A 23,745-nucleotide genomic window follows, 5' to 3' on the forward strand; every position below is an offset into this window, starting at 1 on the left:
ACACTCATTGCTTCTTCCACCTTGACAGCAGAATTCGTAGCTTGTTATGAGGCATCCAACCATGGGATATGACTACGTAATTTTATCACAAGGCTATGGATTTAGGATAATGTTGAAAGACCACTGAAGTTATTTTATGGTAATAATTCAGTAGTATTGTATTCCAATAACAACAGAAACTCATCAAACTCAAAGCATATTGACACTAAGTTCCTTGTTGTTAAAGAGAGAGTGCAGAATGGTCATATATCGATAGAACATATTGGCACAAACTCCATGATTACATATTCGCTTACTAAAGGTTTACCACCCAAGGTCTTTCACGAGCATACTGCTCGCATTGGTGTTTTATCATTTTATGATATGCTGGTTTAGTGGGAGTTTGTATTTGAATGTTCTATGATATAATAAAGTTTATTTTGCCACTTTGGTATAAAGTTAAAGTTTCAGCTTTATTATGTACTCATTATGTTGTGATCTCACTAAAGTTTTCAAGAAAGACCAGTTGGAAATAGGCATGTTTGATCACATTGCATGTAATTTCTATGCTTCACATCCATACTTGATCCATGTCATTTGGTTGTGTTAATATACGTGATCATTGATGGGTTTAATTACATTATTTGTAATGAAGATCGCTTTGGTTCTATGTTGACATGATCAATGGACCGGATTGGTAGAGATATCAATTGATAAGACAGTAATTTTGAGCTCATAAGGTTACAATGTGTGATTTTAAGGTTGTGTATATGGTCCAAGTGGGAGATTGTTAGAAAATCGTGTGGGCCTACATACGTTGAACCACACATTGTCAGGTTGCCTTAGGTTCAGACTCGGTTTATGTGATCTAATTTGGTTGGACCCTATGATGTCTCATATGGTATGATATACTATGTGGAGAGACCTGTCATGCCTGCAATTATGTAATGGGTTGAATTGAAGACGGACTCTTAAACATATTAGGTTATGGTCTTCAAATGTTATATAATGACCTCTCTCCAGGCTCCCCATAAGTCAGAAAGAGAATTCAGTCCCTATCTCATTTGGTTTAGAGAATGAAAAAGTGTCAGATAAACAGGTTCTGAAAGATCATACCGTCAACGATCTACCGGAGCACCAATGAATTCAAGTACGCTTCCGCATCAAGTTTGGTTTTTGTTTTCGTTTTAATGATTCAACGAGAACATGTAAATCGGTCCTTTTAGTTTTCGGTGGATTTCTAAATCCAACACCTATGTCACAAGAACACGATACATGTCATTTTGTGCAATTTTCTATTAACTTGTATACCAGGGGACACGACACAAGGGTGCATTGAAGTGTCTCTGCGACACATAGCCCTCAACATAAAACTAATTAGAGGTGGAGCAAACTTCTTCTTACTTTATCATTTTTCTTTTGTGTTTCATAACAAGGTATGTGAAAATGGGAATGCATTCGATAGGTCATGAGACTGTTTTGTAGTTCTTCAAGTTTTAACCATGAGAAACACCTACCTTTGGCTAGGCTAAGCCGAAAACTCCCAATCATCGACTGCCTGGCAAGCCTTCTCGTAAAACCCTTGAGGTTCCCCTGCCTACTATGGAGTAGGCCCAGCTTTGACCTTGTGGCAAGGGACTCCCCCCATGAGATTCAAACTCTACTCATCTCCTATGTCATTGGGTACCATGCAGCTGCAGGTACGACACGACAATTCCAAAAAATGTTGGTTCGGGGACACAACTATATATATATATCACATAAATTTAAAATATATATGTTATATTTAAAATATATATTAAAATATAATTATAAATTAAATACAAACTTGTATGTACGGAGGGTAAAATGGCATGTCCGGGTGTCGATGCATGTTGACATGGGGATACGCATCAACACGGGTACAATTGGCAAAATGGAGTGTCTGGGTACCATAGGCTATCTCATGTCAGGTGACAAAGCATATCTGCCCCTAGCCAGGAAGATGGAGCCCTTGCAGGTATGCAGCCTCTTACATTTGTGGCACACTATGTCTTAGCTTCCAGTTGTATGATTAATCTATTGGTCATTGCAAATTTGCATTAGGTTTGATGCCTTTGGGCTGATTTTTTCCTACATATGAGAAATGATATTGTTGTAGTAGAAATTGATGTTTTCTACCCTAAGCTTAATCATTTGATATTAGCGACACGGGCTTGAAACTTCCCAGTTTTGAGAGTGAAAGAGTGAGATAAGGATTCTGAGCATGAATCCTGAGCTTAGGACCATAAAAAAAATGCAAGGTGTTTTGAATTTAATGTTGAGGGGTTCCCTCATGGTTTGCCTTGTGCTAGTTTGGATGTAAATTCATGAAATGATCAAATTGAACTGAGTTTAGTAGTTTTATGAGTTATTTCATGCCTATATAAAGGAATTGGAAGAGGGTCTTCAATTAGTTTGCAAAGCTATGCTATGAGACTGTTATGGGTCCTGCAGCATCTGCCCTTGATTGAGCATTGAGTATTCTCTTTTATCCAAGGTGTGTTTAAGTGTATCACTCAACGGGTGAATCCAGTTTAAAATCTCAACTTGTTATCCATTTTTTGTTTTAGCTGTTTTGTGTTTGAATAAGGTAGCACTTTTTGTACTTCACAAAGAGTTATGGGACCTCTTAAGGGCTTTCTTGGGCAGTGCAAGCGCTTTTCTTCAAGATTGATTCAGGTTTATTCAGGAGTAATCTAAACCAATTGGATCAACGGTCCATTAAAAGAGCAAACTGACACATGAAACTTTGACAATGTATAACTTTAGCTGCGTATATATATCAGAATTTGATGATTTTTGTGATATTGAATAACTTATTTCAAGGATGCACGCGGCGAATTCATCACTGTTCTGGGGGATCTCTGGGCTCATTTAGGGTGTCAATCAAACTGGTTAAAGTTTAACTTACTGTATACTGTAAATTTTGACCGGGGTATATCTCCTTATCCGGAAAGAGTTTCTAAAATTAAACAATAAATGTAGTCAACAAGCTCTATACAAATATCCTACTTTCAAATTTCCTCAATTTTTCTTCCTTCTCTTCTATTTGGAGTGACTAGAAAGATCTCTTTAATGCAGATTGGAGGAAAAGATTTCTCCTCCCTTAGTTTTGGATCAAAGATGGTGTGTACTTGCTCACTTGGTGTATATTGAATATGCAGTTCGCCCTTGAGCCAATAAATTATTTGCATGTGCACACATGCACACACCGAGAGAGAGAGAGAGAGAGAGAGAGAGAGAGAGAGAGAGAGAGAGAGAGTAGCTGTACTGGCTGTGACGAGTCTAAAATATCAAACCACACAAGGCCAAGATTCAAACTAGGCATGGTGGCATCCATTGTAGTGAGTTTTCTTTGATATTGACCAACGGGGGCTCTGCTTGTCTGGTCAGAGCAGCTAGTGCACTTGTGTTGGGACGTTGCAAGCTAGTTCGAATCCCAATGGTATCGTTGTATAACTAGTAGGGGTCTCTCTAACCCCAGCTTGCCTTTCAAAAAAAACAAAGAATATTGAATTTCACAGTGACATAATAAAACCGTGCACATGAGAAGCAAGTATTAAACTGTGACAGTTCTCCTTATCTAACCCATGAGGTGATCACATGGACCTAAACCAAGTGTCGGTCCCTCCCCTACGGCCACAGGTGAGTGAACAACATAGCCCCCTAGGAACAAAAGTCTTCTCTAGGACGAGGGACCATCTTAGCTGTGAATGGTATACAGTAACTGGACCACCAAGTTCCATTCTTCAACAAAGTACAACAGCTACACTTCTGAAGTGATCTTCATGCATCAGTATTGGCTCAAAGTTTGTGCAAACCCAGTTTGATTGGCCAGAAAAAGAAGATTTTTTTTTTAAAGGAATCATCATGTTGTCCTCTAATGTCCTTTGTTAGTGAGCCCACTTGGGTTAGGTTTTGGTCATGGGTATTACCTTATCTTGAGCATGACAAAGATTGGCTTACCCAGAAAGCAAAGCAGAAATTTCTGACTTAATACCTTGATCCATTGTTAATGTCACATGAATCCATGGAGGTTAGTCAACATTGTTCATCTGTGGGGGCTCTAAAGTGTATAAAATGTCAATGGTCCTACCCCCAAATCAATGAGACCTGTGATGCACAGATTCTAGTGCAGCTGGATGGGGTCCCCAACCGCATCCTTCTTCCCCAATGGCTGTCACCTTCTGCAATTTAATCACACTTTAAAGCATTCCCTCATGTCATACTGAATAAAAAATGCATGATAGTTCCAACTTGTCAAGACCCCGTTTCTTAGTTGTGGGCCCTACCATCCTCCTAGTTGTAGGTTTACCTTCCAATGAGGGATGGAGACCCATTCAGCCTCTCTCTAGTCACAGTCGCATGTATCAATTCTTCCTTATGCTTGTCCTCTTCTCAGAATCTTGATGACTTGGCCAATCAGTGTCTATCCAGTTGGGTCGCTTTCATCCTAGTTGGATATTATAGCAAACCATGCACCAATTTCCCTCCCCTCTATCTAACTCGAAGTATAAATTCCATAAAAATAAAATTAAAAAGAGAGCAGCTATGCAATTTGCAGCTCAACTTGGTCCGAGTATATATGATGAGGAGCTGAATCTACTTGTGGCTGACCCAACCATAACTGATGAATCCACAAAATCTGTAGAATCGCAGGCCTCTTTTCTTCCATCATGCTTGCACATGTATTTGCAAATAAGCCAAATTCATGCCCACTCATGGAGGCTCCCCCAATATTTGTGGTTCTTGGCTTTATATAAATAACAGAAAATAGCAGAGAGAGAGAGAGAGAGACTTGCATATAAGCACCTAACAATGGAAATTTTAAGGTTAGCCACCTCAATTTCCAATATTTTAAAAAAAATGCCTGCCTTTTCATGAAATTGCTCAAATGACCTCTTGAGTTACTTTGTACATCACTATATATATATATATATATGTGTGTGTGTGTGTGTGTGTGTGTAGAGAGAGAGAGAGAGACTTACATATAAGCACCTAACAATGGCAAATTTACGGTTAGCCACTCCAGTTTCTAATATTTAACAAAAAAAGGACTGCCTTTTCTTGAAATTGCTCAAATGACCGCTTGAGTTACTTTTTACATCACCTCCTAACTCCAGTTAACTGTATAAAATAACAAATTTAACATTTCCCTTTCCCTTTTATAAATTCTTGAATGCCTCTTTTGTAGATCCTCATTTTTGTGGTACAATAGTAACACAGGCAGCCATCTAATCAATTCCTTAAAAGGGCAGTGTTTTATCTTAAGTATGTGAAGATTGATGTGGTTGAGCCTAAATTGATCATATATCAGCCGCTTATGTGTAAATTAACCAAAAGAAAAATGATACTAATGATACGTAATATCATTCCTCACTGCCACCGTCATGAAGCTTAATGTCAGCATCAATTCTTTTTAATATCATTATCAGCCTTCATTAATTATATCTTTCTCAACATTGGTGTAATAAGTGGTCACTTCCATTTTCCCAACCTTGGTGCAATGTTCAAAAGTAAAAGACGTGGAATGATCTGATAGAGATACTGATAATTTCATTCTACCAGTACCTAAAAAAACAAGCAGGTTTTAGTCACTAAATAATTCCATACGATTTTATGCAGTGTAGAGAATATAACATTCCTAACCTAATAAATAAAGATCTCTCTCTCTCTCTCTCTCTCTCTCTCTCTCTGACCTATAAGTAATCGCATCTTATTTTCTATGCTAGGCAGAGTTGGTGGGGGGCTTATCAATAAATGATCACTGGGTTATTCTTCTATATCCATCGAGATGACATTTGATGTCTCCGGTGCCTGTGTGGATTCGGTATCAATGACTGAAACTCATAGGTGCAAGTTGTTTCGACTCAATCTGGCCTTGCAGATGTGTTCAGCATAGTCCATTTGTTAGAGTCCGCAAAAAAAAAAAACTTTTTTAAGACATAAAAAATTGATGCATTTTTATGATCATTGATTTTTTGAATCATCAAAAAACCTTGAGCATGTACCTGATCCAGTCGTTCAAAAGTTGATCCCCACCAAACAGACCATGTAGATCATATCTATAAGGTTAGATACATTCAGAAGAATACAAACAATAAGATGTTAATGGAGGGAAGGAATGGCAAATCCAAGATATGGTCACGGCAGATGTGTCCCAAAATCTCAGAACTACCAAATTTTATAAAAGGAAATCCATAGTATAATAAAATATGGTGAGAAAGATGAATTGGAAGGCCTGGCCCAAGTGATAAATCAATCAAATATCTATTTTATAGGGGCACGCCATTTTGGCTGTGTGTTTTTTCTGTGTCATGATTAGGGTGTCAACTGATCGGGTTTACCTGGACCAAACCATATAGGGTCTAGGTATGGTGACAAATAAGAAGACCTGGATCCAGACTCAAATGTTCGATTAATACATGGACCCAAGTATAGTTTGTGAAATTTTATATCAGACGTGAGCCCCAACCCGAGTTTTGATTAAGACCCACAAATTTTTAATGTAAAAATGATAAAAGAAATATTATTTTACCGGGTATGGTGCAAGTCTGGTTCATGTAGTTTTTATCGGGTCCGAGTATGGTTTCTCTTATAGTAGACTTGATTTGACCTGGTTTCAAACCTGAAACCATACTCAAAAATCTGGTTTAAGTCTGGTTTCACCTGGGTCCAAACAAACCCCGACCCATTGACACCCAGTCATGATACTGGCACGTTATGACACTGTGATGTGGACGCTAACATATAGGGATATTATTTTATTATTATTTAATAAATTTTAATATTATTTTTTTTTATAAAAAATAACTTCAATATTAAAATATCAAAAAAAAAATTTTGTCTGTTGAAAAAACATATAGAGATATTATATTATTATTATTTAATAAATTCTAATATTATTTTTTAAAAAGAATTTATTTTCAATATTAGAATAACAAAAATATTTCTTTGTTCGTTGATAAAAAAAAAAAACTTGTCATTATGCTCTATCTTGCGAACATAAAACTTCGAACTCATGGGTGTTGAACAGTGTCACAAGTCGGGTTATATCTGTATCTTTGTGACATAATCAAACTTTAACAAACTTTAATAACCCGCCCGTTTACCCGAACCCGACCCGCCAACCCACCCACTAACCCACCAACCCATTTACCCGACCAGACCCGTTTATTAAATGGGTTACCCGTTTAATAAATGGGTCCATCTACCTAACCCGCCAACCCGACCCTATTGCCACCCCTAACAATTAACTGAGGTGGTATCCCATGTGGTAAACGGGGTACTGTACCAATTTGAAGGCTCAGGTGTGCCGCATGAGTCATAAGAGATATCCGGTAGGGGTCAGATTAACTCCAGCTTGGCTTTAAAAAAAAAAACAATTAATGTTATTTTAATATTCTTAATAGATTTCAATGATTTTTAAATATGCAACTTGTATTAAAATATTAAATAATAGTTCTTATTAAAAGGTAAAAAAAAATAAAAAGAAAAGTTAATTTTTATATTTATTACATGGGTCCCACCATAATAATTTTCTTGCACATGTTTGTTCAGCCTTTGCCCTATATGATAGGAAAGGACATGAAACAAAATTCCCCTAAGTAAAGGTCGCTAAATAACTTATACCTCCTCTCTAATGACAATCCTAGCGCCCACTTTATTTTCAAACCACCCTAGCTGGTTGCCTGAGCACTCCAATTTGCTTTCATAGATGTACCAAATCACTTTTGGCATAGGATAAGGTGCAATCACATTGCACAAGAAAATGTGCTGCCTCAACTGAACTAGGGGTGTCAACCGGGGTTTGGGTCCGACGCAGATGAAACCAGACTTGGACCAGATTTTCAGATATGGTATCGGGTCCAGAGTCGAGTCTAATTGGGTCTACTATAAGAGAAACTATACCCAGACCCGGGCCATGCTCGGTAAAATAATATCTTTTATCATTTTTACAATCAAAACTCGGGTCGGGCCCGAGTCTGGTATTAAATTTCACAAAATATACCCAGGTTCGGACTAGAGTCTTAACCAGGTATCTTTATTTGTCACCATACCAGGACCCTATAGGGTTTGCTCCGGGTCGTGTCCGGGTAAACCCAACCCGTTGACACCCCTCCTAACATGAACCGAGCAATGCCTGTCCAATACAGTGCAGCCCTGCCTTTTCTGGCCCTTTCATGTCGTCTTCTGTGGGTTTCATTGACACTTGTTGTCTGAGCAAATGCAGCAGCATTATTTTTGTGCAATGTATGCCAAAAAGAGGTATAAGCTGTTTAGCTGGTCCAAATCGGGTGCAATATGATTGCACAAAAAATTGTGCATTAAGCACCTCGTCACCCTTCATCAGGTCTTGGGCCTCCACACCTGAAAGGCTCTGTCTCCAACGTGAAGGGTGATCAGGTGCTTAATGCACAAACATTTGTGCAATCATATTGCACATGAACTTTTCACCTGTTTAGCACTTTTTACTTAGGAGTGGCCGTTTTTTAGAAGGCCGAATCAGATACATTGCACAAAACATGTGCCGCTGCACCTGTCCACCTGCCATCTATCCGAAACAACCCCCGTAGGCCCCTCAAACGCAAGCTAGGGTTAGTCCTACCCCTACCAGTTAAATAATTATAGGATCGGGTTTTGAACCTGCAACGTCCCAACACAAGGTCACGTGCACTAGCTGCTCTTACCGGACAAGCGAAGGACCCGTAGGCCCCTTCTCACAATGAGTTAAACAAACATGACTTGGGTGAGGGCGATGCGGACGGACGTTTTGGACATTAAATACAATTTATTTCGTGTGAAAATAGCTTTTATCCAATGTTGTGAAAATCGTATGGGATATCGAATCGTTTTGGCCCAATGTTGTCAGTATCGGAATCGGACCTGTATGGTTTTCTCATAAAACGCTCATATCCATATAGTATCGGACTTGTCTCGATTGGTATCGGTCTATTTTAAAATAATTAAAAAAAAATCAATAAAATAGAAAAATATTAAAAATAAAAAATTTGTAATGAACAAATTTTAAAAATCAGAAAAAATAAAAAAAATTAATATAACTCAAAAAATACAAAAAATAAATAATTTCTAACTTGTAAAGTAAACCACTGGCAAAGAGAGAGGGAAGCAACGGTCAAAGAAGGGCCATTAGGAGGCCCTTCTCCCAGAAAAGGGCCATCCCGATGCTTTGTTCCGGCCATCCAGGCCTCCAGCTTGAAGCAAACAGAAAGAGAGGGGGTGAACAACGGTCAAAGCGCCGTCCCGATACTCTGTTTCGACCTCCGGCTTGAGAGAGAGAGAGAGCAACGGCCAAAGGGCCAGTCGAGGCCCTTTCCCGGCGAGAGTAGCTGGTCGAAAAATGGCCATCCCAATGCTCTGTTTCTGGACTCCGAATTGAAGCAGAGAGAGAGAGAGAGAGAGAGAGAGAGCAACCACCAAAAGGCTAGTTGGAGGCCCTTCTCAGGCCAGAGTAGCTGGTCGGAAAAGGGTCATCCCGATGCTCTGTTCCGGGCCTCTGGCTTTAAGCAGAGAGAGAGAGAGAGAGAGAGAGAGAGAGAGAGAGAGAGTAGTGCAGCTGTAGAGAAGGAGTGCCACAAGAAAAATCGATGTACAGATGTGGATGTACATGTACACTCACACTCTGGCAAATGCATGTGAATGTTCATGTGCACGCATGCGCACCAACTTTTTTTTTTCTCTTTAGAACAAGAAACTTTTTCAGACATGCAACATCAGCTGTGGTGCAAAAGGTTAGATCGATTCAACATGGCACGCATTGGTAATAATCAAGCAGCACTTTACATTAATCCATCATGGGCTTTGGATCTCACATCCCCAGAGGGTCATGTTCTTCATACTAAGAATCTAAGTCTCCAAATTGCTTGTTTTGATGCATTGTTCCGAATTGGTCATAAAGTGTGATCGTACACTCTCTTTTTTTCCATAAAAAAAAAGTGTCATCCACTTCTATGTGTAGATAACGTCGATTTTGATATGTCAAGGCCTATTTCTAAAGATCACGAGACAGATACCAAACTTGTTTGAAATTATTCATGCATATTCAATAATGCCCAACAACAATTCCTTGGATTTTGTTTCTTTTTTGGAAAGGAAAACACTTTCTCGGCCATGAAATGTGTCCTTTGGTGGTGACAGTTTTAACATCACTTCTTGAAATGCTTTGAATCCTCCACAGGAGTTCATTGTGAGGTAAACCCCGGGTGGGGTCACTGATAGGGATGGCAGTGGGGCGGGGCGGGGGACAAGGTTTCCACCCCCGCCCCGCCTCAAAAATTTATCCTCCACCCCCGCCCCGGCTCCGCGGCGGGGATGGATTTTATCCTCCACCCCCGCCTCCATCCCCGTTTCATACCCTTCATCCCCGGTCCAAACGGGGATGAGGCGGGGCGGGGATATTGCGGGGAAAAGTGGTCGGGGCGGGGATCGTGGGGGGGACAGGGCGGGGCAGGGAAAAGTGCACGTCCACCCCCGCCCCGCCTCCGCGGCGGGGATGGATTTTATCCTCCACCCCCGCCTCCATCCCCGTTTCATACCCTTTATCCCCGGTCCAAACGGGGCGAGGCGGGGCGGGGCCCCGCTTTTCCCCGGTCCACTGCCATCCCTAGTCACTGACACCCAAGCTTTTACAGAGCCCACCTGTTAAAGGCACTCACACACCTAGTAGGAGAATAACCTTATATGGGACGAAAGGGTCAGCAACTTTTGATATCACTTTTACTAAACTAGAAAATGTTGGTACCTCTGCAAAATTAATAAATTTTTTTTTGCCGACAATGATAGAGATGCTACTCCTCATTTTGGACAATTATATGAAATGCTTTTAGATTATTTATGCATTTGAACAAGTGAACTTTTGCCCCAAAGGGGTTTGGTGCAGTGGGATGGGGTCTCGGCATAGTGACAAACGTTTTTATCGACAATTTCTTGTTTTCCAAAAACTTGCGAGAAATTGAAAAAAATCCATAAATCTCGCATTTTTTGGGGCAAAATCTCGGCAATAAAAAAAGTAATTTTAAAAAATATTTTATAAGAAAATATTAATAAAAAATATTTAAAAATAAAAATACATGATTTTTTTTGCGATAAATAGCCGTTTAAAACATAAATATTGTGTTTAAATCATGGTATTCATGTTTTTTCATAAATCTTGTGATATTTTGTAAATCTCGTGAGAAATTACCATTTTAAACTTTCAGGCAATTTCTCGCAATATTATCGACAGATTTTCATAAATCTCGGGATATTTGTCACACTGGGTCTCGGTTGCTAGGCAGGCGGTCTAGGTTCAAATCTGATGGAAGTCACCTCTTGTGCAGGCCAAAGCATGGAAACTTCGTGAGGGCAAGGCCAGCAAAGCCTGTGTAGCTAGGTCTCTGATCCTAAGGATGGTTTCCCCGTATAAATATAAAAAAAAAATAGGATTTTTTTTTTGATATTTTAAGGCCAACACCTCCCTATATTGATTATAAAGGAAAAATATTGGCTACACTCATGGATTCCAAAACCATGAGTGAAGGCACCTTTTATTTTTTTTAGATAAAACCTTTAATATGTGATCTACTTATTTGCTCTAGTACGGATCAGTCTTTTTAGATCATGTTTTAAGGAAAAATGTATTTTAGATTTTTTAAGATCAATTGCCTACAATACACTACATTTTACTCTTTAAAAAAATCATATTTTTATATTGCAATTTGAAGGTCTATTCTTACTATTTTGACCATGTTGAACACATCTATAGGATTTGGTTAACACGGCCTGCTCCTATGAGATTCAGCTAAGGGTTCAAACCCCAAAAGTATAGCCAGTATTTTCTCATATATATATATATATATATATATATATATATATATTGGAATATTCAACATGTCTTAATAGGTTCCACGCTACGAAGGGCTAATGCATAGCGGACATTGTTTGTTACTATTGAAGTCACGGAAATATTGAATATAAATCACCTTTTTTTTGTATTTTTGTATTTTTTTTATAGATCAAACCCTACATATGTTATTTGCATGATTTCTTTAATAAGAAATGAGCTTTGAATCAAGTGATTGTGACAACATAAATAAGTTTTTTAAATTCTTCAAAAATCAATGGCCATAATATACCAATACTTCACAACTCAAAAACTTATGTTTGTACATATTCAAGGCCTGATCCGCACCAAACAAGCCATGTCTATATGGTCAGATCGCGTCAATGAAACTTATCGTTCCACAAGGTGAATGTTTAGTGCTAATGAAGGTGCGTAACTATTGATTAGAAAACACAAATTTTTATTTATATTTTTGTATAGTTTGAACCCCTTACATGGTTTACTTAGTAGAAAATGGGTTTTGAAACATGTAATTATCACATATAAGCAGGTTTCTCAACGAGCTTTAAAAATCGATCAGTCGACAATGCCAAAACTTCATGGCTCAAAAATCATATTCTTAGGTGGGAAAAACACGATCTAAGTTCAATCTTTAGTATGCTCTCTCTCTCTCTCTCTCTCTCTCTCTCTCTCTCTCTCTCACACACACACACACACACACACACACACACACACACATATATATATATATATATATAGAGAGAGAGAGAGAGAGAGAGAGAGAGAGATTTGCTACACAAGACTGTATCGTACTCCCTAGTGGAAAACACATATTGGCGTCATCTTACTATTGACTTAGTCATGGTTTGCTATATAACAAGCACAAATTATTTTGAAAATACAACATGCTTATGTATCAGAATTTGTCTTAATAGTTGTTAATTACCAAGTGCGATTTTTGACCAATTAAGGGAAATATTATTTTGCGAGCCTCTCTACTTTTCTCCCTACAACACAATGATTCGGGGGCTCGAGAACGTGGGATTCGGTTTCGATTTGAAAGTTTGATTTTTTTTCACAAAATGGGACATGAAGACATGGAATTTTTAAAAATTTTAATCAATAAAAACTATTTCTTGAATATTTTGATATAAAATAGATTTTTAATTGAAATAAAATTAAAATGAAATAAATATTATTTAAAAGACTAAACTAATGTGGTAAGTGTCAGTGTCCAAGTAGATGTGTCCGGTCGTGTCACCAGGGACATGCAGACAAAAATGGCGTGTCCCTATGATATGGGTTTCTCGGATTAATAGATTAAATTTAATATTATGGAAATCTCGATGGAGTGCTGTGAGGTCTAGAGTACTTAGAAGAACCTGTGTCACAATGATACAAGTTTAATCCGACTTGCAACACAGTTCGACATATGAGTTCGAAGTTTTTTGTTTGCAAGATAAAGCATGAGGATCCGGGTTTTTTAATTTTCAACGAACAAAGAATTATTTTTGACATTCTAATGTTAAAATATTTTGTCAAAAACAACATTAAAATTTATCATATAATAATAAAAACAATATCCGTACATGTTAGTATCCATGCCACCGTGTCATAACGTATCGGTGTCGTGTCACAGTAAAAACACGGACAAAATGGCGTGTCCTTCTGCCATAAAGACAAACCCATGGAATAAAACGGGCAGCTCCTAGAAGGAGAAGGATGGTACAAGGTGGTAGCTTTGTTTTCTCCCATGTGTTCAGAATGAAAGCCATGGATTATGATTAAATCCAAATAAAATTTGAGGAAAGTGATTAACATCTGAATGGGAAAGCAAAAAATAAGAAAAGAACATCGAAATAAAACGCAGATGTGTTGCCAAAAAAGTGCGCATCAGTGCAAGAGAGAGAGAGAGAGAGAGAGAGAGAGAGAGACTTCAATCTGCAAATTGAGAAGGGTTCACATCAAGGGGCCAGGAGCCTTCAAAGGGCCAATAAGTGTATTGAGAAATTTAGTTAAGAGTGGAGTTCAGTGGTAGAGAAAATAGGTAGTGACAGAATGAAAATGACATGAGCACAAAGAAGATGGAGTGAGATTTAAAGAACAGAAAATGAAACAAGAGGAAAACTAAGCATAACTTTGGTTGGTTAAAACCAGACCATGCCCTTTGCCAAGATTGGTAACTTTTTGTTCATTGCCACTTTGTTTGTAAGTTCATGATTTGGAAATCACCGCCACACTTTACATAGAAATCGGCGGTTAATCTAATTATTAAGAGTTTCTATTAATCCTACGTCTCTCATTTAAACAGTAAACAATAATAAATTAGTTAGTTAGCAGTCAACCCCATAAACAAAACCTGGAAGTTGAGCAAAAACCACAAGTAAATTGAACATTAGGGGACCTACCTATTTCATTGATTGAACTTCAAACACTGAAGGATGGTACAAAATTTTGCACAAACAAAAAAAATCTTGAAAAAGCAAAGAGATAAAAAGAGACCCAATAACGATTTGGATATCTTTCATTGAGATTTACTATCTATCCTAAATTATCGTTCATTTAGGAAGACCATATCGCAATGAGAGGAGTCGGTTATTGTTGATATTTTATATTATTTTCTTATCGTGAACTTTTTTCCTTTTAGTGTAATTGTTTTAAGCAACTGTTGCAACCATTTGATATTTTTTCTTTATTTATCTTTATTCTGGAGGTATCCTTGTGAATGGGCTGTACTCAAGATTATTGTTAGTCTATAATTATGCATATATATACACCATCATTAAATTAAAAATAGTAAGCTTATTACTCTCAACCTGTTTCTTCTTGGCTTCGATTTTTCACATGATATCAGAGCTTGAGAGACCTCTCCTTGCTGCAATTTGTCAGTTTTTTTTTGTTGTGTGCGTCAGTCTGCACATTGTTGAGTGTATCAGTCTTACTATTGTTGCATCTTGACCTCGTTTGGTGTGCATATTGCTGCTTGAATGAGTTTATATTTGTCAGGCTTCCTGCAGTAGCATATTGATTCTATTTTGGTGTTTCATGGGACCCTACTCAACCACTGTGTATTGAGTATTGGATGACTGCTTGTTGGATCAACTTTTTTTCTCATCTACTCCATTGAAGGTCACTATTTTTTTTGACATTTAACTTCTTGAAGATCTAATGGCAGACGACACAACTACGCATGGGAGTTCAGGTTCCATGACAACCACTGCAAAATCATCAAGCCCTTTCTATCAACATCACTCGAACAATTCAAGATCGGTTCTTGTGACGCAGTCATTGGATAAAGAAAATTATCTCACCTGGAGCAAACAAATGGTTATGGCCCTTAGCGCCAAAAATAAGTTGGGTTTCGTAGATGGTATAATTATTAAATTCAATTCTACTTCAAAAGATTATGCATTATGGACTAGATGTAATCATATGGTGCTTTCACGGTTGTTAAACTCTCTTACACGTGAACTTGATAGTAGTGTTATATATGCTATTATAGTAAAAGAGGTGTGGGACGATCTTAAGGATCGTTTTTTCCCAAAGTATAGAGCCAAGAATCTATCAAATTCATTATGCCATCTCTAGGCTCCAACAAAATTCTAAATATGTGACTATTTATTTTACTAAACTGAAAGCGTTGTGGGATGAGTTAATGTCTTATTGCCCTGCACACTCATGCACTTGTGGTGCGATGAAGGATCAAATTTCACAACAACAACGACAAAGAGTCATTCAGTTCCTGATGGGATTGAATGACTCTTATAATGCAGTCCACGAACAAATCCTTCTTATGGAGCTACTTCCCATTGTTGCCAAGGGGTATGCTCTTGTGCTAAAGGAAGAGAAATAAAGAGAAGCATGTTTGCAATCCTCATCCAATATTGAACGTGTAGCGTTGGTGGTGAACCAGCAACAAGAAAACTCTTCAACTCATAGTAACAAGTTTTGATACTCTAAGATCACGTGTTCTTATTGTCATAAGACAGGTTACACAAAGGATAAATGTTATTGGCTTCATGGCTTTCCTACTTCAAACAAAGGAGAATCGAGAAATCCCATTGCAAATGTTGCTATTCAGTTACCTCTTGTGATTCAATCTGGTAAGACGTCAGATGGGGATCAAGTGACAACTCTATCAAGTGGTGTTCATTCTTTTACTATGGAGGAATATAACCAGATTTTGGCTCTTGTCAAGCAGTTTTCGCCTGTCGTCAATTTCGTAGGTTTATCATCTACTCTTAACTCACCTTCTTCCACTAATTAGATCATTGATTCAAGAGCCAACAATCATATGGTTAAATCTTCTAGTTTTTTACTCAATACTAATTATGATTCTTGCGCTCTTCCTGTTAAACTGCCTATAGAAAATCATGGTCATATATTACACATATGCTCATTTGATATTGGTCTTAATATTACTCTTGATAAGTTTTATGTGTTCCATCTTTTCAATTTAATCTTATTTTACTTAGTCAATTGACTAAAAGATTGAATTTTCAATTACTTTCTTTCCTCAATCTTGTGTCATACAGGATCTTGCCATGACGATGATGATTGAAGCGGGTGAGGAATGAAATGGCCTATATCACTTAAAGATCTCAAATAGTATCTCTATAAGCCTTAGTTTTCATACCTCTACATTTGACTTATGGCATTGTTATCTCAAACATCCATCCCCCCCCCCCCAAAAAAAAAATTTTTGAAATTTTTGTGTGATTGTGATTTAGGTATTTTTATGAACAAATATTGTTTTTGTGACATTTATCCGCGTGCTAAACAAACATGCATTCATTTTTTTTTAAGCGAGATATCAACTTCTATGCATTTCAACCTGATTCATGGAGATATTTGGGGTCCTTATGCTCAAGCCTCTATCACAGGGTCATACTATTTTTTAACTTTAATGGATGACTTTAGTGGATGACTTTAGTCGATATACCTGGGTGTTTTTTATGAGGCATAAATTTAAAACTCAAAATTTGATTAAAAGTTTTTGTAGTTTGGTTGACACTCAACATCAATCAAAAATAAAAATTATTTGAAGTGATAATGGTTTAAATTTTTTTAATTGAAATGAATTTTTTTTTGGCTGAATGTGGAATCATACATCAACACAGTTATGTTGCAACAACTCAACAAGATAAAGTTGTTAAACGAAAACATAGGCATCTCCTTGAAGTTGCTAGAGCCTTGCATTTTCAGGCAAATCTTCCTCTTAAGTTTTGGGGTGAATGTGTTTTGACTGCAACTTACCTTATAAATAGAACTCCTCTATCAAAGCTTGAAGAATAAATACCTTTTGAATGCCTTTTTAACAAATGTTTTTCTTATGCCCATTTGCATATCTTTGGTTGTTTATCTTTTGCTATAAATTACAATCAAAGCAAAACTAAATTTGATTTTCAAGCCAAAAAGTATGTTTTCTTAGGTTACACTTATGAACAAAAAGCATATAAGTTATATGATTTGAAAAATCATGAATTTGTCGTTAGTCATGATGTTGTTTTTTATAAAAATATTTTTCCATTTAATAACACACCAGAAAAGCATCTTGAACTTGTCCTACCAATTATTGAACATGAACTTCGAACCTTCAGATTCAGTTAAGACCAATGAATATCAAAATTTTCAAACTAAACCTACTCCAGAACCAAATCTTAAACTAACCCAAAATATCACTGATTCATCAGTTCAAACAGTAGAACCAGTTCGAAGATCTACACGTCCAAGACAACCATCTATTTTACTTAAAAACTTCTATTGTTTGGCTATTAATTCTGCATCTGAACCAACATTGAAGTTAAGGCAAGGTACTAGACTTTCTTTATCAAAGTATGTAGCATTTAATCAATTATCTTCTTCACATAAAGTCTTTCTTGTTTCTATTTCAAGTGAGTTTGAACCAACTTTTTTTTCTCAAGTTGTCCAAAATCCTCTTTGGCAAAAAGCCATGCAATTTGAACTTCAAGCATTAGAAGCGAATAATACTTGGACTGTCATAAAAATACCAAATGGCATCAGACCCATTAGAAACAAGTAGGTGTACAAAATTAAATATAAATATAACAAATCCATAGAAAGGTATAAAGTCGGGTTGGTGCCAAAAGGCTATGTGCAATAGGAAGGGTTGGATTACCACAAGACATTTGCCCCTATAGCAAAACTTACTATTGTTCGTTGCTTATTGTCCATTGCTGCAGTTAGAAATTGGATGCTTCATCAAATGAATGTCCATAATGTGTTTTTATATGAAGAATTGCAAGAAGATGTATATATGATTTTGCCTCAAGGATATCACAAATAGAGGGAGCATCTTGTATGCAAATTAAATAAGTCACTCTATGGGCTTAAGCAAGCTCTGAAAAATTGGTTTGAAAATTTCTCAACAACCTTACTTAAATCTGGTTTTGTTCAGTCAAGGTCAGACTACTCTCTATTTACATATCAAAAGAAAGGACACTTTGTTGCTCTCTTGGTGTATGTTGATGATTTGATATTGGCCAAAAAAATTAAAGTTCTTTCTTGGAATTGAAGTTGTCAGATCTAAAGAATGAATATGCTTGTCTCAAAGGAAGTATATACTTGAAATTATTGATGAAACAAGGATGTCTGCAGCCAAGCCTAGTGATTTCTTCATGGAACAATGACTTCAGTTAAGTGCTCATGGTGACAAAACTTTTAATGATCCATCCAAATATGGGCATCTAGTTGGAAGGTTAATCTACCTAACTATAACGAGACCCGATATTACTTTCTCTGTTCATGTTCTCAGCAGATTTATGCATGTGCCTTAGCGTACTTATATGGATGCAACCCTAAGAGTTGTAAGGTACTTAAAGAAAAATTTGAGGCAAGGAGTTTTTTTGTTAACCACATCTCCTTTGTGTCTACGTGCTTATTTTGATGTTGACTGGGCAGCCTGCCCAAACACAAGATGATTTGTATCAGGTTATTGTGTTTTTCTAGAAACCAATCTTGTTTCTTGAAAAACCAAAAAGCAATTCACAGTGTCACATTCATCAGTTGAGGCAGAGTATAGAGCCATGGCCAATGTAGTATGTGAACTTATATGGCTCAAATTTTTGTTGACAGATTTACAATTTTCTCATTCTATGCAGACAAACTTGTTTTGTGACAAACAAGTTGTGTTGCACATTGCGGTTAACCCAGTTTATCATGAGCGTACAAAACACATTAATCTGAATTATCATGTTGTTAGAGAACAAATAAAGCAAAGAAGGATTCAGACAGCTCATGTTGAAACAAATTCTCTATTAGCTGATTTGTTTACCAAGTCTCTTGGTAAAGATCGATTTCTAAGTTTATTATACAACCTAGGCATTTGTGATCAATATGCACCAAGTTGAGGGAGAGTATTGACATTTACCATCTATCATAAATTATCGTCCATTTAGAAATGTCATATCACAAGGAGAGGAGTCAATTATTGTTGATATTTTATACTATTTTCTTATCGTGAACTTTTTTCCTTCTAGTGTAATTTGTTTTAAGCAACTGTTGTAATTATTTGATATTTTTTTTTATTTATCTTCAACAAATCTGATGTATCCTTGTGAATGAGCTGTACTCAAGATTATCGTTAGTCTTTTACTCTCATCCTATTTCTTCTTGTCTTTGGTTTTCACATCTTTTTTGCATACTTCTCTCCCCCAGATGTGTACATCTCTCTACCCATCCACACATAGAAAACACATGTTCCTATCAAAACTTGAACATCAATGGCCGGCCTGCTGTCATTTTACCTCATCTTGATCTTTTATTTTTTATTTGTTGTTTTACACTAATGTACACTCAGTCCCGAATCACATATTTTTGGTTGCCTGAATGGACAATTAACAGGGTGAATTCAGATCTAAGATATGCATCTTATATGGCAGGCAATGAATTGCTTTGTCTGCTTTGTTTCCTCTCTCCACATCTTGCCAATATCTTCTGCTATTTTAATTGCATCCATTGAGGCACCTGACAGTCCCCTCCTTGTGAACCCCGCAGCATACAACCCAGATTTCCCCTTCCAGCCATTTGAGAATGGTTGCCTTGGAAACCCATTTCTAGAAAAGAAATCACACTCCTGTCGACAAAACAGCAAGAATATCCATAAAACCGTTAGGCCCATTTCAACTACACTCAAACTGTTCTTTCTTTAGTCTTGAAGAAAACAAACACAACAATTACTCCTCCAGGTAATGATTGTCAACTTCATGGCCAATCCCATTCTCAAGAAAAAGAAATGACATCAATCATATTCCATTTGTCTCCATGTGCAGACAATTACTTAAAAGGACAAATGGAAGTAAAACCAGTAAACTTGTTTACTGTTGAAACCAAGAAAGACCAAAAAACAGGTAGGGAATGTTACTAACCATTTAAAGAAAAATACAGAAAATTTAATTCAAAATTTCATTTTTTGAGACCATGTAAAAAATGGAGAGAGAGAAGGCCTCACCCTTAGCCAAGAGGGAACATTGCTCTTATAGCCAGTAGCCAGTATGACTGCATCAACGTCAAGGATTTCACCATTCACAAACTCCACCTTCCCAGGCAGGAACCTCTTGATGCCTGGAACAACCTTGATATCACCAGACTTGATCTTCCCAAGAGCACCAATATCTAAGACAGGGGTCTTGCCAAAGGTGTTCTTGAGCTGCAGGGGACCCATTTTAGGGCGCTTGAGACCAAACTTCTCAACATTTCCAAGCACCAAGCATGCACAATTGAGAAGAAGTTTGTCCACCAACCAGAGGGGTAGCCACTTGAGCAAGACTGCTGCTACTTCATAGGTGGATTTCCCAAATATTTCCCTTGGTAGAACATGCACCTGTGTATATAAAAGGAAACTAAAGTTACAAGTGGTCGTGAATATATATATATATATATATATATATATATATATATATATATATATATATATATATAGAGAGAGAGAGAGAGAGAGAGAGAGAGAGAGAGACTGAAGCATAAAACAAGTGCAGTTTTGATCCTCCTTTTCCATTCCTTTTACTTTTTTTTAATCTTTGCTTTTTGAGGAACAAGTGGGAAAAATCTTTCATAGCAAGGAAGCCCAAAAGTAAGAAGTGTGTTTATCCTTCAAAAAGATCCCCAATATTAAGAGAAGAATGTGCGCACCCCAAACAGTGAAAAGGATAAAAAAAAATCTGCACACTTAAAGAAACTTCTTTCATTTGTTTATTTTTGGTTAAGATGCCATAACTCCAATCAGTTCACAGATGAGTATGAAGCATCACATCATCTCCAGAGCTTGACGAAATCCCACAAGGCAAAAAAGTGTAGCAAACAAACAGAACGTGGGTGTCCATTTATAACACTTTCTCAAGGACCAATCAAGAACTACCTCCTGAAAACCTTTGTGAAAAGTGGAAAAATAAAAAAACGCCCACATACACCACTTGAGAAAAACACTTGAGAAAAAGTAACCACCAATATGGAACTCTCTTTAGTAATAAAAAACAACACAAGTCAACCAAGAAACTCTATGACAACGAAAAAATAAGGAATAAAAAAACAATATGCCCACTTTATAGAAGAACCTGAAGGGAATCAAGAAAACACGTTTCCAAGACTACCCAATTTCCAAAAAAAAATTATAAAAAAACAAAAGCAACAAAAAAAAGAAGAAAAACAATCATAAACCCATCTTACAAGAACCAGAATGGAAGCAAGAAGACACATTTCCAACTTACCCAATTTTGGTTTTTCTTCGTCCTCGAAAAAAAAATTACTCATTTTCAAAAATAAAGTTTAAAAAACATTTGAAAAAAGGAAAACAAGTTTAAAAAAAGAAAAAGGGCAAAATAGGTATTTAACTATTGATCAAAGAGGAAAAAAACAGAAACTTACCGAGTTCCTAACGACCATAGCTGGCTTTGCCTCGAAATCACACAAATCCAAACTAACTTCCATCCCGGAGTTTCCGCAGCCCACCACCAAAACCTTCTTTCCTCTGTATTCCTCTCCACTCTTATACTCACACGCGTGTATCACCTTCCCACCAAACTCCTCGCTCATTCCTTTGATCTCAGGCACTACCTTCTCTGCATTCTCGCCCGTGGCCACCACCAACCACTTGCATATATACTCCACCTCCACTTTTCCACCGTCACCACCACCAGTAGCAGATTCAGCAGCAGAAGAAGAAAGAGGTCGCACGTGTGAGGTCAAGACGCGCCAGAGGCCGCACGTGTCATCTTGAACGGCGGAGAGGACACAGGTGTTGAAGGAGGGGTGGAGGTCGAAGTGGGCGGCGTAAGACTCGAGGTAGTCGACGAACTGCTGCTTGGAGGAGTACTCGGGGTAGTGGGAGGGGAAGGGGAGGTGAGGCAGCTGGCAGAAGCGCTTGGGAAGGTGGAGCTTCAGGCGGTCGTAGGTGCGGCGCTGCCAGAGGGAGGCGATGCAGTCGGAGCGCTCGAGGATGACGAAGGGAACGCCCTGCTGCCTCAGGCACGCTCCCGTCGCCAGCCCCGACGGCCCCGCTCCCACGATCACCGGCCCGTTCACCCACACCGACCGCCGCGCGAACAGCGTCTCGTCGTCCGGCAGGCGCGCCATCGTCTCTTTTCTTTTCTTTTCTTTTAGAGAAAGAGAATTAGTTGGGTGAGGATGAAGAAATAGTGAATAAGAGAGAGTTTTTGTGATGTGGGTGCTGCTGTTTTTATTGGTTTTTGCTGCAGAGAGATGCAGGAAGAAGGGTTCTCTTGGAGTTGGGCAGCTAATGCTGAATTTGGATTTTTGGTTTTGCCGAGAGAGAGAGAAAGAGAGAGAGAGAGAGAGAGAGAGTTTTGGTGATGTGGGTATCGCTGGTTTTGCTGCAGAGAGATGGAGGAAGAAGGGTACTGTTGGAATTGGGAGTGCTGGTTTGAGAGAGAGAGAAAGGAGAAGATGGGCCTTGAGTTTGAGTGAGGAGGGAGAGGAGGGGCAGGAGGAGTTTAAATAGGGGCGGGGGCCATGTGCGTGTTAGCGGGACTCGCGAACTTCTCGTGTCATCATTAGGGATGGCCGTGGACCAGCAGACAACGGGGCTCCGCCCCGTTTGGTTTTCGCCCCGTTTGGTCCGGGGATAAACGGCATAAAACGGGGATGGAGGCTGGAATGAAGGTTAAAATCTATGTCCGTGCGGGGATGAAGGCGAGGATGGACTTACGCTTTTCTCCGCCCCCACCCCCGTCCCAATCCCCGCCCTGCCCTGCCCCGTCCCCAATCCTTTAAGAGATGACTATAGACTAAGGGGAAATGGGCCTCCGCCTCGCCCCCGTTTGGACCCGAGATGGAGGACATGAAACGGGGATGAAGGTTAAAATCCATCCCCGTGCGAGAGATGGAGGCGAAGATGAAGGTTCAGATTTTGAAACGGAGCAGGGTGGAGAGACCTTGTCCCTGGCCCCGGTCCACTGCCATCCCTAGTTATCATCACAAATCATCACCTCAACCGGCTTCTCGCTCCTTGAGCTTAACTGCCAATTTTGTTTTTTCTTTTTCTTTTTTCCTACTTCTCTCATTTCTCTGTTCCAATTTTTTATTGTCATGATAATATTCCATTCGATACAATGATCAATACTATTATTATATTATTTACTTTTTCCCGTTCTCAAAAATCAATATGGTATTGAAGAGTGTAGTGCTAAGCAATGAAATGAATTTTGCATGTAAAGTTTAAAATTTATTTTTTTAATATAACTGAAAAATCACCTCACTCACTTGAATTTGACCTATTTGTTGTGACCAATGACACTCTAATAATAAAATAGCATGCCTGCACCAATGCTGGATACATACTGACATAAGAAATATTGCTTTTTCCAATTCTCAGTACAGATTTTCAGCATCAATGTTGCAGGAAATCCTTAGTAGGCGGTCTTGGTTTC

General features: G+C 38.1%; 1 protein-coding gene across 1 annotated transcript; it reads right to left on the reverse strand.

The window, feature by feature from the left end:
• Positions 1-19,718: 19,718 nt before the first annotated feature.
• Positions 19,719-22,679, reverse strand: LOC149813715 (putative indole-3-pyruvate monooxygenase YUCCA5). Its single transcript, XM_089991881.1, has 3 exons — positions 21,725-22,679; positions 20,313-20,684; positions 19,719-19,937 (listed from the first exon to the last, which is right to left on the reverse strand). The coding sequence occupies exons 1-3, from the start codon at positions 22,430-22,432 to the stop codon at positions 19,719-19,721; spliced, it is 1,299 nt and encodes a 432-aa protein (XP_089848007.1). The 5' UTR covers positions 22,433-22,679.
• Between the last annotated feature and the right edge of the window lie 1,066 nt (positions 22,680-23,745).

The sequence above is a fragment of the Nuphar pumila genome, chromosome 16 (assembly GCF_984573655.1).
Source record: "Nuphar pumila chromosome 16, dmNupPumi1.hap1.1, whole genome shotgun sequence".
Taxonomy (NCBI): Eukaryota; Viridiplantae; Streptophyta; class Magnoliopsida; order Nymphaeales; family Nymphaeaceae; genus Nuphar; species Nuphar pumila.